The 14,743-nt window shown below is 38.1% G+C and overlaps 1 protein-coding gene and 1 long non-coding RNA gene across 2 annotated transcripts; both read left to right on the top strand.

Moving 5' to 3' along the window:
* Positions 1-6,676: 6,676 nt before the first annotated feature.
* On the top strand, positions 6,677-10,088 carry LOC137092150 (nuclear factor 7, ovary-like). The gene is made up of 6 exons (XM_067456411.1): positions 6,677-7,072; positions 8,396-8,491; positions 8,606-8,836; positions 8,947-8,969; positions 9,052-9,170; positions 9,547-10,088. Exons 1-6 carry the CDS (start codon positions 6,677-6,679, stop codon positions 10,086-10,088), a joined length of 1,407 nt encoding a protein of 468 aa, XP_067312512.1.
* A 3,521-nt stretch (positions 10,089-13,609) lies between these two features.
* LOC137092149 (uncharacterized) lies at positions 13,610-14,289 on the top strand. The gene is made up of 3 exons (XR_010908164.1): positions 13,610-13,678; positions 13,771-13,854; positions 14,166-14,289. It is a non-coding gene; the product is annotated as an uncharacterized lncRNA (long non-coding RNA).
* Positions 14,290-14,743: the final 454 nt, after the last annotated feature.

The following is a 14,743-nucleotide window of genomic DNA, read 5'->3' as shown; positions in this document are numbered from 1 at the left end:
AAGAAGAGAGAAACTCATGCTTACATATTGGTGTCGCCTACGTGGATGCGGTAAGGAAAATCCTTCCAATAATGTTATTCAAGAATGCTGGGAATATAATTCTTTTCAAGGTAATGGCTTTGGATGGGTAATTAAGGCTAAATCAGAGGAATATATATTAGAGAATACTTGGTTTAACTCACCTACACCTATAAGTAATACCTACACCTATAAGTAATATCCCTATATGGCTGTTTCCAAAAACTGAGGTAGATTTAAATATAATGAAACTAAAGGAAAAATGGGAAGAGAGTGAGAAAGGACACTTGACAAGTCAATACATAAGAAGTGTATATTACAGTTACCTAGACATCTATACAGATGGGTCCAAAGATGAAAAAGATAGGGTAGGCATAGGAATATACATTCTGACATGGGATTTAAGTATTGGGAAAAAATTACCTGATCAGCTATCAGTTTACACGGCAGAGATGATGGCAATTATTGTAGGGTTGCAGTGGGTGGAGGAAGTAAAACCAGACAGAGTGGTATGTTGTGTTGACTCTGTAGCTGCCCTTTACAGTATTCAAAATATGAAATCTAATAGAGAAGATTTAATGCTAGAAATCCTTCAAAGTTTATTTAGACTAAGAAAGCTTCGGATAGATGTGAGATTCTGCTGGGTACCTGCTCATGCTAATATAAAAGGAAATGAGTGGGCTGATAAAATAGCAAAAAAATCAACTAGGACGAGCGATATTATAAATATCCCCTTTGGTAAAGGAGAAGCTAAGGCAATGATTAAAAAAGAAATGATGAAGAAATGGCAATATAGGTGGAATACTGATAATAATGGAAGGAAATATTATAGTATACAGAAATCTATCAATGCACAGGGTGTAATCAGAAGAAACAGAAGGGAGGAGGTAGTTTTAACCAGAATGAGGTTTGACCACACAGGGTTAAATAAAACATTGTTTATGTTAGGTAAAAATCAATCAAATGAATGCTTGGAATGCAAAATTACAGAATGTGTGGAACACATAATGTTGCATTGTAGGAAATATGTAGAACAAAGAAATAGTCTAAAGCAAAAAATAAAGCAGGCAGGAAGAACATGGAACCTTGAAGGTATACTGGGAACGAAAGGGGGAGGTATAGAGGACACACAGAAAGCAGTTGTGGAATACCTGAAAAATATAGGGGTATATTATAGAATATGAAGGTTTTTTTTTTTTTTTTTTTATAATACCATGATGTTAGGTAGTTTCATTGAATCCATGCTTCATACTCTGGTACAGTAGGTGGCGGTATGCACCTGATAAGATATGGTTGCAATCCGCCATTAAATTAGAAGAAGAAGAAGAAGAAGAAGAAGAAGAAGAAGAAGAAGAAGAAGAAGAAGAAGAAGAAGAGGAGGTTCTGGGAATTTAAGGAGTACCTTTCCAGACACGGAGTGTGTGTGTGTGTGTGTGGAGGGCTGTTCTGGGAGGATTCGCTTCTCAAACCCTATCAGCTTTATTAGTTTCTTTCTTTATCTTTTTTACTTTAAAGGAGAACCATTGTTGCTTGAGTTTGTATTGTGTTAAAGTTATTGTGGTAACTGGCACCTACTACAAGTAAACTCCTTTGTTTTGTACGTCATCATCTGTTAGTATTTAATGATCTTGTCGTCTTCTTGTTTATCACTTTTATTTTGTTAATCATTTGGGGAAAGGATTAGTAGAGAGGTGGGTGCCAATTTCTTTATATTCTGTTTTCTCCTATTTAAGTTAGTTAGGGAGTCAGTGTACTTCTGTTGTATTTTGCTCTCTTTACTTTTTGAGTTTAGTTAGTTTTCTCCTGATTAGTTAGAGGTTTTATGTTTGTTGTTTTGGCCTTGCCCCCTCTTGAAGCCTCAATCCTCCCGTTTGGAAATAAAAGTCCTTGTTCTTTTTCCACACAAGTTGTTTTGAGGTCTATCTCTTGTTAAGAAGCTCTGGGGTTGGGAACTGAACCTTGCTGCCTCCACACATCACACCAACAGCTATTCGGTTATAAGTCCTTTTAACCCTAGATTACATAGGGACGTAACAAGTCCCAATATAAACACTTATTATAAGTGTCCCATAATGATTCAGTGTAAGACAAAAACACGGTTTGGAAAATGGCTTCATGTTGTACATTCTCATAATATAATTTTTGTAAATCTTGAACACAAAAAAAGTTACGGACAGCAGCTTTAAGACCGCTCGAGAGGTCTCTCAAGTGTTGAGGAGTTGCCAGTAGGGGCTTGTGATGACTGAGGAGACAAATGTGTTTTAGAAGAGGAAGAATGTTTTTGAAATGTTTGACAAACGATAATCAAACGTATCGTTTGGACAGAGCAGGCATAATCTTTGTCAGTGCTGCTGGACTGAACTGCCTTTTATAACATTCTGCGATCGCTTCTTCCTCCCGCCAGTTTGGTTTTCTTTTGGAGTCCATGGTGGCTGATTATATCATGAAATCTAGGCTGTATACGGGTCAGTTAACAGCACACCAGTTTAAAACTTTTAATTAAGACATGGTGGAAACGTGATTATCTTTCATTTCTAATGTGTATATTATAATGTATTGTCTTGAAAATACTTTATCGTCAAATGTGTGTTGAATGTAAAGGAATTTCACCATTCAATGGGAATTTATCTGAGAAAGTTCTTCAATAAGGACATCTATTCAGCGATTCAGTGACATCTTCCAAAATCCTGTTTGTGGCACAGCAAAGTCTTGAATCGACTCTAAAGGCTTCAACATACAACGCAAGAACAATTACGTTATTTTGTTCTCGCAGCATGTTCTCGGCACATCGTCTGAGCAGAACTTTTTTCTTGCTGGTGTCCGAGAACTATTGTGTGATTGGTCAGATATTTAATGTGGGCGTGGTTAATGCGGAGAAACGTAGATTACGCACCTGCTTTTCTCGTGAAGTATGAATGTACTGGCCAGAACGAACTTCATTCTTGTTCTTGCAACCTCGAGAAAACGAACACATTTCTTTGTTCTTGCAGAGTATGTCCCAAGCTTAAGACTGACACTTAAGATTTAGTCCTACACTTTACTTAAAGGGTATTGGTACTATAATGGCTGGGCTTCCAGCATGCACTATCAAACCCTTGCAGCTGATCCAGAATGCAGCGGCGAGAGTGGTCTTTAATGAGCCGAAGAGAGCGCATGTTACGCCTCTCTTCATCAAACTGCACTGGTTGCCAATGGCTGATCGCATCAAATTCAAGGCACTAGTTATCGCCTACAAAACAACCTCTGGCTCTGCACCAATATACCTAAACTCACTTGTTCAGACTTACACACCCTCCAGAAGCTTGCGTTCTGCAAATGAGCGGCGCCTCGTGGTTCCATCCCAAAGAGGCATGAAATCGCTCTCATGGACATTTTCCTGGACCGTTCCCACCTGGTGGAATGACCTGCCGATCTCAATTCGTGCTGCCGAGTCTGTAGCCATTCTTAAAAAACATCTTAAGACACATCTTTTCCAATTGCACTTTTCCTATTGCACTTGACCAATACAGAATAGCACTTACTGATCATATCTACGTCTCTCATCCGGATTTGTGCCTTCAGGCGGGTATGTTACATAGTTATCATAGCTACCAAAACCCAGTGTTCTGTATTTTGCGTACGTGAGTTTTTGCTGTCGATGGCTATTGCTGCGCGTTTAGCTAGAATGCCATACAAAACCAACCCATTGGGCCACTGAATCTGCATTAATGACAACAGCTGGGGCAACAGCCTTAGTCCTAATGGGTTGTTATCATAGCTATCAAAATCCAGTGTTCTGTATTTTCCGTACGTGAGTATTTGTTGTAGCTGGCTATATATATATAAAAAAAAAAAAAGTTGTGTACTGTGCTAATTAATTGAGATTTCTTACAGCTCTTACAGGTTTTTGGCCTTGTTTGTTTCGTTGCTTCTATTGCTCTCCCCTTTTTTGTAAGTCGCTTTGGATAAAAGCGTCTGCTAAATGATTAAATGTAAATGTAAATGTAAAGTGTGATTGGGATGCTTGATAACTAACTTTTAAGCGCAGCTTTGAGCCAAGAATTTTTTTACTCTTAAGTTAATTCTTAGCAGTGTTCTTGTGAGTAATTTGACGATGTTTGATAAATACGGGCCCAGAGTCCATCAATGAGCTAAATGGACCTATCGGGAAGATGAACTCCCAAAACTACGTCTAGGTTCTGAGATATCGTTAAACAGTTTTACAAGAGTTCCCTCAACAGTCAACCTGCCACAGGCTCTTCCGATAGTCCCACTCCGATACTTATTGATTCTGTCCTAAAGGCCGTCGCGGTACATCACGTTGAAAGTTGGTGATGATTATAGTGGTCCCCAGTTTTTGGGGCTCATCAGAACGCTTTCTTACATCTCCGGCCTCAATTATTTCCTTATAACAGTTTCCTAAAGTGGCGGAGAGAATGTTCTTCCTTTGTTATTATGAAACATTGGGACAATGTTTTATTAAGATCATTATAAACACATTCAATTTAAGAACATTCCCAAAATATACTCAAAAGGTTGCAAGTAAAATGCTCTAATTTTGTTAAGTCGTCACATTAGAAGAACATTCAACATCTCATCGCTCAATGATATCCTCAAAACAGTTTCCTAATGTGGCAGAGGGAATGTTCTTCCTTTGTTATTATGAAACTTTGGGACAATGTTTTTTTAAGATCATTGTACAACTTGTTACCTCAGAAACATTACTAAAACATCCTTTGAATGTTGCAGTTAAAATATTATATCTTGGTTTGCATTTAACGGGATAGGAAAATTCAAATTCATTCAAATGTTTTCTTCAGAACATTAACCAAACTTGTAGGGAATGTTAGCCGAAGTTCTGCTAGTTGGGTGAGCGGTGGAGGAATATATGGCCGTACCATATAACTCACATATCCAAGAAATACTCTAGCTGGTAACTTCTCCTCATCAAATTGCAACATAAGTGACAAACTATCCATCCTTTCCTTATTTCTGACACATTTCAGTCTTTTATCATTATTTACTGATGCCTCTGTAAGTTTGGCTTTTATTGTCTCATCAGAAACATCAGTCGGTACTCCTGAAATCACTCCTCTTATCCACTTCTTTTCTTCCACTATGGAGCAGATTTTTTGACCCATCATTGATTTTAATCCTATTGCTGTTTTTTGTTGTAGTGACATTCGGTTATCTCTCAACATCTTTGCATTGTCTATTTTTCCCAACTTTTCCTTCAGTGCTTTAGTTTGTTTTAATGTGTTTATTGCACTCACCGATTCTGAAGTAAATTTCATCAGTACTTTATATGCTTCCTTTTTTCTAGTTGCCCCGTTTTCTCTTTCACTATCCGTACCTGGCATAGGACTCCATTTTTTCTTTTGTTTCCTATTTTCTACTACTGTCCAATTACCATTTCTAGATCCCTCCTTACCTCGATCAAACATTTCTCCTTCCATATCCAAATCCCTTCTACTATCTACGTCACTTCCTTCCATCATTTGCTCCATTCACAATCCATTTGTTTGCCAACCACAGAATCGACCTGTGTTACGTTCCACTCCACTTTAAGACACGCACTTGCGAACTTCCCTCAGCACTTCCCCCTTGGAGGAATCCCCGCCGCCATTTTGAAGTGCGTTCCACTTCATGAAGTGGACAAAGGAAGTTTATATGGACAGACCCTTGCTCCTTCGATTTTGACCGAGGGAGCGAGTCTTCTTCATATGTACACTTCGGGCAGCTTCATATACCACAATGCAACGCGATTGTGACATCACTGCATATCGCGATTAATTATCCCTACCACAAACAACTCTATGATAGTTTTTAAAACATTTAAAACAACCTAAACACATCCATATACATATAGAATGCTGCATTAAACAATTTCGTAAAGGAAAAATAAAATAAAAAAAAACACCACAGTGGATTCCAAGTGATCAAGGGTTTAGGATGTTCCAGTTCAGTCCATTGCAAAGTTTCCACCAGTAGTGGGGCTCGTACAACGCAAGCAATGACGCACATCCGAGTGAACGAGATGGAGGGAAGTTAGCAAGTGAAGGGGATAATAAAAACGAACCGGAACGCAGCACTGTTCCGAACTCCTATTGCCCGGTCAACCAATCCCCGTTTATTTTAATGAGACACAACTGAATAATCGAGCATAATGAGTCCAGGCAGTGGGTTATGGGTAATGTAGTCCATGATAAGACAGCACAAGAGTCTGGAGGAGAGCCCCCTAGTGGAGATCATGAGCTCTACAGCTGGAGGATGAGACAGTCTTATATTAGAGACACTAGCAGTTCATCAAAGGACAATCAGTTTTGGGTTTTTGGTATCAAATTATGTCAATGTACACATTTATGTAACTGATTTAACATTATTAAGTATAAAAAGAAAAAAGATGTCTAACTTGTGACTAGTTTTAGTGGTTTATGTAACACCAGAATCTCCACCCTCTTACAAACCGTTATCAGGAAGTGACTAGTCTTATTATTTCCTTCCGTTTTTACTGAAAGCTGAAACGAGTCAGAGCTGTGAAGGACAGAGAAGGACACTTTATATTAGGATTATTGTGTGTTTCTGAATTAGATTTTTATTGTAATTATTAACTTTTCAAAGCAAAGATTAGAAAGTGAAAGTAAACTGTAGATTATTGGATCTTTTACAAGACGAGGAAATGGATTCAAAATCTGCTGAAGAGCTTTCTTGTCCTGTTTGCTGTGAAATCTTCAAGGTTCCTGTTTTTCTGTCCTGTACTCACAGTATTTGTAAAGAGTGTCTGCAAAAGTTCTGGAAAACTCAGAAAACTCAGGAGTGTCCCGTCTGCAGGAGAAGATCCTCAAGAGTTGATCCTCCAGTTAATCTCACGTTAAAAAACTTGTGTGAATCATTGATAAAGGAGAGAAATGAGAGGCGTTCATCAGAGTCTGAGGAGATCTGCAGTTTACACAGTGAGAAACTCAAACTCTTCTGTCTGGAGGACAAACAGCCTGTGTGTGTCGTGTGCATAGTCTCAAAACAACATGACAATCATAAATTCAGACCCATCAGTGAAGTGGTTTCATCTTACAAGGTAAGACAAATGTTTCTCATTTCATGTGATAAATACAGTGCTAAACAGACACACATACTATTTGTGTATACAATAGACTAGTAGACATGGCCACAGGTATATAAATCAAGCTCTAGGCCTGCAGACGCTTCTACACACATTAGTGTAAGAATGGGTCGCTCTCAGGAGCTCAGTGAACTCAAGCGTCGTACCGTGATAGGTTGCCACCTGTGCAATAAGTCCATTCCTGACATTTCCTCACTACTAAATATTCCACGCTCAACTGTTAGTGGGATTATAACAAAGTGGAAGCGATTGAGAACAACAGCCGCTCAGCCACAAACTGTTAGGCCACATAAAATCCCAGAGCGGGGTCAGCACATGCTGAGGGTCACAGTGTGTAGAAGTTACAAACTTTCTCCAGAGTCAACAGCTCCAGACATCCAAACTTCTGTGGCCTTCAGATGAGCTCAAGAACAGCGTAGAGAGCTTCATGGAATGGGTTTCTATGGCCGAGCAGCTTATCCAAGCCTTACATCACCAAGAGCAATGCAAAGTGTGGGATGCAGTGGAGTAAAGCAGCCGCCACTGGACTCTAGAGCAGGACTCTTAATGCTTCAGCATGCCAAGACATTTTGGACAATTTCATGCTCCAAACTTTGTGGGAAGTTTGGGGACGGCCCCTTCCTGTCCCAGCATGACTGTGCTCCAGTGCTCAAAGCGTCGGTCCATAAAGACATGGATGAGGAGTTTGGTGTGGAGGAACTTGACTGGCCTGCACAGAGTCCTGAGCTCAACCCGATAGAACAGCTTTGGGATGAATTAGAGCGGAGACTGAGAGCCAGGCCTTCTCGTCCAACATCAGTGCCTGACCTCACAAATGAGCTTCTAGAAGAATGGGCAAAAATCCCCATAAACACACTCCTAAACCTTGAGGAAAGCCTTCCCAGAAGAGCTGAAGCTGTTAGAGAGGGTGGGCCGACTCCATATTAAACCCTACGGATTAACAATGGGATGGCATTAAAGTTCATGTGCAAGTAAAGGCAGGTGTCACTAAACTTATGGCAATATAGTGTACTTTCACTTCCTGTATTTGCATTTGTACAACCACACATTTACAATTGCATGGATCTAATAATTAAGAATTGGCCATTGCAATAAAAAAACTAATTTGTTTGGTGAAAACGTGATTTCTTTATGTCCTGCCATTTTCAGGCACAAATGCTTCTGAGATTAACACATTCAGCATATAAATATTAATATAACAATAAAAACATTCAGACACACAATGTTTAAACCTCTTAAAGCTTCATCAGTTTCACAGATTTTCATCTTCACCTGTAGGAGGAATTTAATACAGCGCTGACGTCCTTACAAAACAAGCTCAAACATGGAGAAGAAATGAAAGGAGAGTGTGATGAAACAATCCAACACATCGAGGTGAGGATGTGTAAAGAGTTAAACACTCAACATTCACACACACAGTTTATTATTGACATTAGTGGAGTGTGTGTTCACACAGAGCTGACTGAAGTGAATGTGATGTGATTTCAGTCTCAAGCTGAGCACACAGAGCGTCAGATTAAAGAAGAGTTTGAGAAGCTTCATCAGTTTCTCAGAGACGAAGAAGAAGCTACAATCACTGCACTGAGGGAGGAAGAGGAGCAGAAGAAGCAGAGGATGAAGGAGAAGCTGGAGGAGATGAACACACACATCTCAGCTCTTTCACACACAATCAGAGACATGGAGGAGACGATGAAAGCCAATGACGTCTCGTTTCTAAAGGTGACCAATCAATCTGGCTTCATTCTTTGAGCATAAAACAACTTGAGACTCACTGACAATGAGAGTGTTTGATAAGATATTAACATGTTTTCAAACTCTATATTTTCCAGAACTTTAACGCCTCAATGGAAAGGTGAGTGAGCTGCTCGTATCTCTTCTCTCAGTGGATCTGAACTCAAATTCACTGCAGTTCTGACTCCTGAATGTTCCTCCAGAGTCCAGATCCCACAGCCGGATCCACGGATGAGTTCTGGAGCTTTGATTGATGTGTCCCGTTATCTGGGTAACCTGCGGTCCAGAGTCTGGAAGAAGATGCTGGAAACTGTCCAACACAGTGAGTCTCAGCAGATCTGACACCAGCGCAAAACATCCTTCAGATAGAAACACACACAACATTAACATCTGATAGAAATATATTTAATAATCACTGGAGTTTCTGAGTGAATCTGAACTGTATTTCAGAAGATCATCAGATCATACAGTGAACTCATAATGACTACAGAAGTCTGTTCCTCATGGTCTCTGCTTATGTATTAGGATACAATAGTGTTTATTGAATATGATATTAAACCTGAAGCCTCAATCCATTCTGACAAAAACTGACAGACCATTGTCATGATAGCAGGATTTATAGAAAGTCTTTATATGTGTTTTATATTTACATTTCTGATTATATTTCATCCTGTAATCTGATGTTCTTCTCTTTGCAGCTCCGTTGACTCTTGATCCAAACACAGCACATCCTCGTCTCACACTCTCGTCTGATCTGACCAGTGTGTCGGTCAGTGATGGAGATAAAACACTTCCTGATAATCCAGAGAGGTTTGACTCGTGTCTGTGTGTCCTGGGATCTGAGGGCTTTAACTCAGGAACACACTGCTGGGATGTGGAGGTTGGTGACAGTACAGTCTGGACTCTTGGAATAACCACAGCATCAAACCAGAGGAAGGGACTGGATTTCATTAAGTCTAATGTCTGGTGTGTGTGGTACAAGAACAGCAAATACGGCTCTCAATCCCCAGATCAACCCTTCACTGTTTTTCCTGTTGAAGTGAAGCTTCAGCGTGTGAGAGTTCAGCTGGACTATGACAGAGGAACAGTGTCATTCTCTGATCCTGTAACTAACACACATTTACTCACATTCAGGACGTCCTTCACTGAGACTGTCTTTCCATTCTTACGTAATGGCTGCACAACTCCTCTGAGGATCTTACCAGTTAAACTGATTATTACAGCAGAAAATCACAGTTAAATCTGATTCTGCTTCCAGATCAATGGGTTATTGATGTGATATGATACAAATTAATATAATTAGTATTGTCATAATTTAAAATGCAGTTAATGGTTAAACATTTATTTGTCTTACATGGACCTGTTGTTATAAAAACTGCTTTGTCTTTTGATTCTTTACATTTTTGAGCCCAATCTCAGAATTGTCCTGTGGTGTGACCGTCTCAAGCATGGGTCAGTAAACTACAACTTTCATAAATTAAAAAGAAAAGCATAAAAATGTTCATAAATATCTCAGGAATAAAAAAGTGTCTATTTTAGTAAATGGCAATCTTTTTTTTTCATCCATATACTTCTAAAAGCGTAGGATCGCGATAAAGAAACCATGTCCTCTGGTGTGACGCCATATCCTGATATTAAATCGGGCAATTCCACAGACAGCTAATAATCAGTTGAAGGACCCCAGTGAAGGTCATGTGACTGAAGGCCATGGCATGAGCACATGGTTCATTTTTCTCTCAGAATTCTTTAATCGTTTTATTGTTCTTTGGTTTGACACCCCAAATTATATTTTACATTAAAAATGTGCTTTAAACTACATAATCATGGGAAACTATGCAAAGGTGTCTTGCTAACTGCTAATAACAGGTTATCAAGACCATGAACTGACTCAAACGGCTGAAACATCCTTTGGTGTGACAGAGAATGACAAAGACTTCACACTACAGAAATATATGTATTTTATCTTACATTTAAAAATAAGAAAAGAAAGCATTTTACTGCACATGTCAACTGCTTCAGTAACAACACTATAATCACCTCCGCCATGTCTCGTTCATCGCTCACTCTTACATATAACATTAGAGTCAATTTAACACTTGTGTGTCCTTTTAAAACAAATGTGTGTGTGCATAATATTTGATAAAGAAACTTTCTACTGTCCTGTAAATCACAGATCAGAGGAGCTTTACTGACATTTAATGGGAAAGTTTGGGACTCGCTCAAACTAAATCTTGGAACACGACATTTTTAGATTAATGGCTTTGAGTTTATTCCAGTTTTTGAGTTTGACATGTTTTATTAACACACATTTGATATGAACTAATGTTTCTGAATGAGGAGCGAGGGAATAAGGACGCATCAGTTTGAGTATTGAGAAGCTCTCCTACTCTGCCCTGAGACACAATCCTTGTGGAGAAACTCAGGTGTGTGTAATGTTTGATTGTAACCACTAATAGTTACTCTAAACTGCTTTGACTCTGATAGTTGATTGTGTGTGTGAAATGTAGTTCTGAGGCAATGGTTATTAGACCTCGAGGTTGTCATGCACAGGACTGTTTATGAGTGGGGTTTTTCTGAATGTCTGTATTTTCTTTTGTAGAAGGATTTTTGTTTATGATCTTCCTTTGCTTATTCATCTGCTCATGCTCCGGGAATAATGTGGAGGTGCTCATTGAAGAAGAGACGGATGTGCCAGGGCATTTGGGACAGATCCTACATTATGTGTCTGGACTTTATCACAAGCATTCTTTCCCCTGATAAGACTTTCTGTGATTTATATCATTTATGGGTTATTGTTTGATTTTGTTTGTTTGATCACTGTTTGTACTGATATAGTGATGAGCTCTGCTCAAATATGTGTTATTCATATATGGTGTAAATGGAAATCTCTGAGGAATCAAGTCATTGACCAGTGGGACATGGCATATGTCATTTTTGCATGTAAACAATAAAAACTTAATAAACAAACGGGTTTGAGAGAAACTGTTTATTGATGCAGCTGAGTATATTTTAAAGTAAAACAGTTCATCCCTCGTTCCTATATTGGTAAAGCTGTTTTTAGTTTGAGAGAATCAGAGAATAAGTAGGGATGGGCGATACCACTTATTTTGTTTTCGATACGATACCGATACTTTCAAGGCCAGTATCACCGATATCGATACCGATACGATAATTTTAAACTTATTTTTTTTTAATTATTAAATATTTTAAATTATTTAAATGACTAAGAGTAAAAATACCCACTTAACATATTTGAAAGGTATTTTAACATTCAATATGCCTTAATTGAAACTTATTAGATCCTAATTTTTTAACACATGGATAAAATGTTTAGTAGTAGTGAAATTAACCATGGAAACCTACAAATACTAGCCTATTTGAACTACGGCTACTGTAGTAAAAAAAAAAAAACATGGTTCATTTTCACAAGGGACTGCCAGTGACTGAACATTGCACCCATAAGATGCAACCTTTTTATTCTGATAGTGATTTATATTAGCATTGGTTACAGCATAGAACATGATCAATTTCAACTTTTAACATTACATTTAAAGAGTGTGATTGCACTATGCAGGCTCTGTCTGTTGATGAGCATTATTCTGGGCTGTGTGTTCAAAATCATCTATGGTTTCTTATGATAGTTTTGGGAAACGCAGTTCTGTTTGAATAGTGTCATCAGTGAACGAATGCTCTCTCTGTGATCAATTGGTTCTGTCTTGCAGCGTCTGCATGCATTCAGATGGTTAAGATGAGCAGGAAAATAGTCCTATACTACACAATTAACATAGTTTATTTGTATTGTATGCATTAAATAATCTTTTTAAATAAACAAAATTACTGGTAAAAAAAAAAAAAAAAAAAACGCCTTAGTATCGATATTTTTATTTGAGTATCGATACTTTCGATGCTCACACCAGTATCGATATATCGATACTTCATATCGATACGCCCATCCCTAAGAATAAGTGATTAATAAGTGATAAGAATTAATGTGATTCATATATGTAAGTCATAAATAAATGTAACAGGTAAGATTTACGTAATTGATAAACTGAATGTGATTCATATATGTCAGTTTTACATAAATGTAACAGGTAAGATTTATGTAATAGTACACAGAAAAACGCCCATGTTAAATTAACACTGCCTATGCACAACCTTCCCAGAGATCTCAAATAAGTTTTATTTTGTAAGTGTGTCCAGATTTCGAGGCTTGAGAAACAATAGATTTCTTTAGTTCTTGAATATTCTCACAGTAGTTTGGGTTTGGTGGTGCCATTGGTGGATTTCCCCCCCAAAGATGAGCAGAATACTTCACATCATCATGAGCATCAAATCTAATGGCGTCACAGACTTCAGACATCATAGACTTCCTCTATAGCAGTGAGTTTTGTCATCTTATCCAGCGTCTTCTGCAGTTGTCTCCTTCCCTCCGTGTTTTTCTCTACAGCTGTGACGTCTGAGACGTTCTGATGCACAAATACACACAGCTGGGATTCAGTCTGACCCTCTTCATCCACAGGAAAACCTGTACAACGATCTGAAGAATGTCCTGTGCAACACAGGTCAAAATTGAGAAGTTCAAAAAAAAAGATAATTATATATAAATTATAATAACTATATTTCTATTCAAAATACTGAATGAATATGCCACTAAAGTTGTTCTGCTGTGCTACTTAATAATTATAATGATCAAAAATTATTTTGATAATTGAAGCGTAGCGCTCCTTTAAGGAAGGGCGCTGCGCATGACGTCACTGAGACGAGACGAAATCATCAGAGAGAGCACGCGCTTCGCAGATCGCGGGTGAAATTGGAGCAGACAGAAAGGCAAATATATAAATCATCCTTGTTTAATATGCATAAATAATATGTTATGTGATGCTGTAACACTCATATAAATGTTATTTGGGTCATTTTAGTGATGATTGATGATTATTCGAGTGGATGACAGCCGATTGTGAGGCCTATAGAGTCTGACATTTTGGAATATTTCTCTGGATTTGGTGAGTTTCAAAAATAATATAGTGTTTGATTCTCTAAAATGAAGTGCTAATGAGTTACAATAACCCTTTGAAGTGTTTCATGTGAGTTTATATGCATTTATTGTTCGGATGGTTTGTGTAATGTATTGTAACTGGTTCTGAAGAGCTAAAAATGCAAATCAGCAGAATATTATCATTGATGTAAATGATTTGCTGGGTATTGAGTGATACCGAGTATTTTATACCCAATTGAGTTGATGTATGGAAGATGTGCTGAGTTTAAATGTCGTATTAGTTGCCTATGATGTTCATGGCACTGTTTGTATAAACAGGTCAGGTTTTTTTGAGAGTCTGTAATGAGATGTGATCCTGAGACGGAGAGCCGCTCACCTTACAACCCTGAAAGAGATCAGAAGAACTGCTGCGATTCATCAAGTGATCTGTGCCTTCTCTGCTGTTACGGTATTTCTCATCAATCGCCTCAACATTGCACTGAACTGATCTGTTAATATGCAGTGAATTACTGTCAAGTTTTATTTTCAGTTAAACTTTCATTTTTTTCTCAAAGCAATCTGTTTATTGCAATTGTATTTTCCTGTGTGAGTTAAGGGTTCTAACTCGGCCAAGGTAATATAGGGCCCTATAAAATCCGTTTTATTTTTTCCCAAATTCCGTTTTTTCCGTTTTATTTTTTGCAAATTCCGTTTTTTCCGTTTTATTTTTTGCAAATTCCGTTTTTTCCGTTTTAATTTTTGCAGATTCCTTTTTTTCCGTTAAAATGAGCGGAAAAAAAAGCGGATGGTGTGTTTTGGTGAAAAAATCGGGGATTTTTTTTTTGGGCCATATCGCCCAGCCCTAATAGAACATAAAACAAAAAATAGGAATGACCTTACATTTTTGAGGTAACAAA

The sequence above is a fragment of the Pseudorasbora parva genome, chromosome 11 (assembly GCF_024679245.1).
Source record: "Pseudorasbora parva isolate DD20220531a chromosome 11, ASM2467924v1, whole genome shotgun sequence".
Classification (NCBI taxonomy): domain Eukaryota; kingdom Metazoa; phylum Chordata; class Actinopteri; order Cypriniformes; family Gobionidae; genus Pseudorasbora; species Pseudorasbora parva.
Note: the sequence above shows the minus strand (reverse complement) of the source record. Positions and strands in the feature narration are given on the sequence as shown.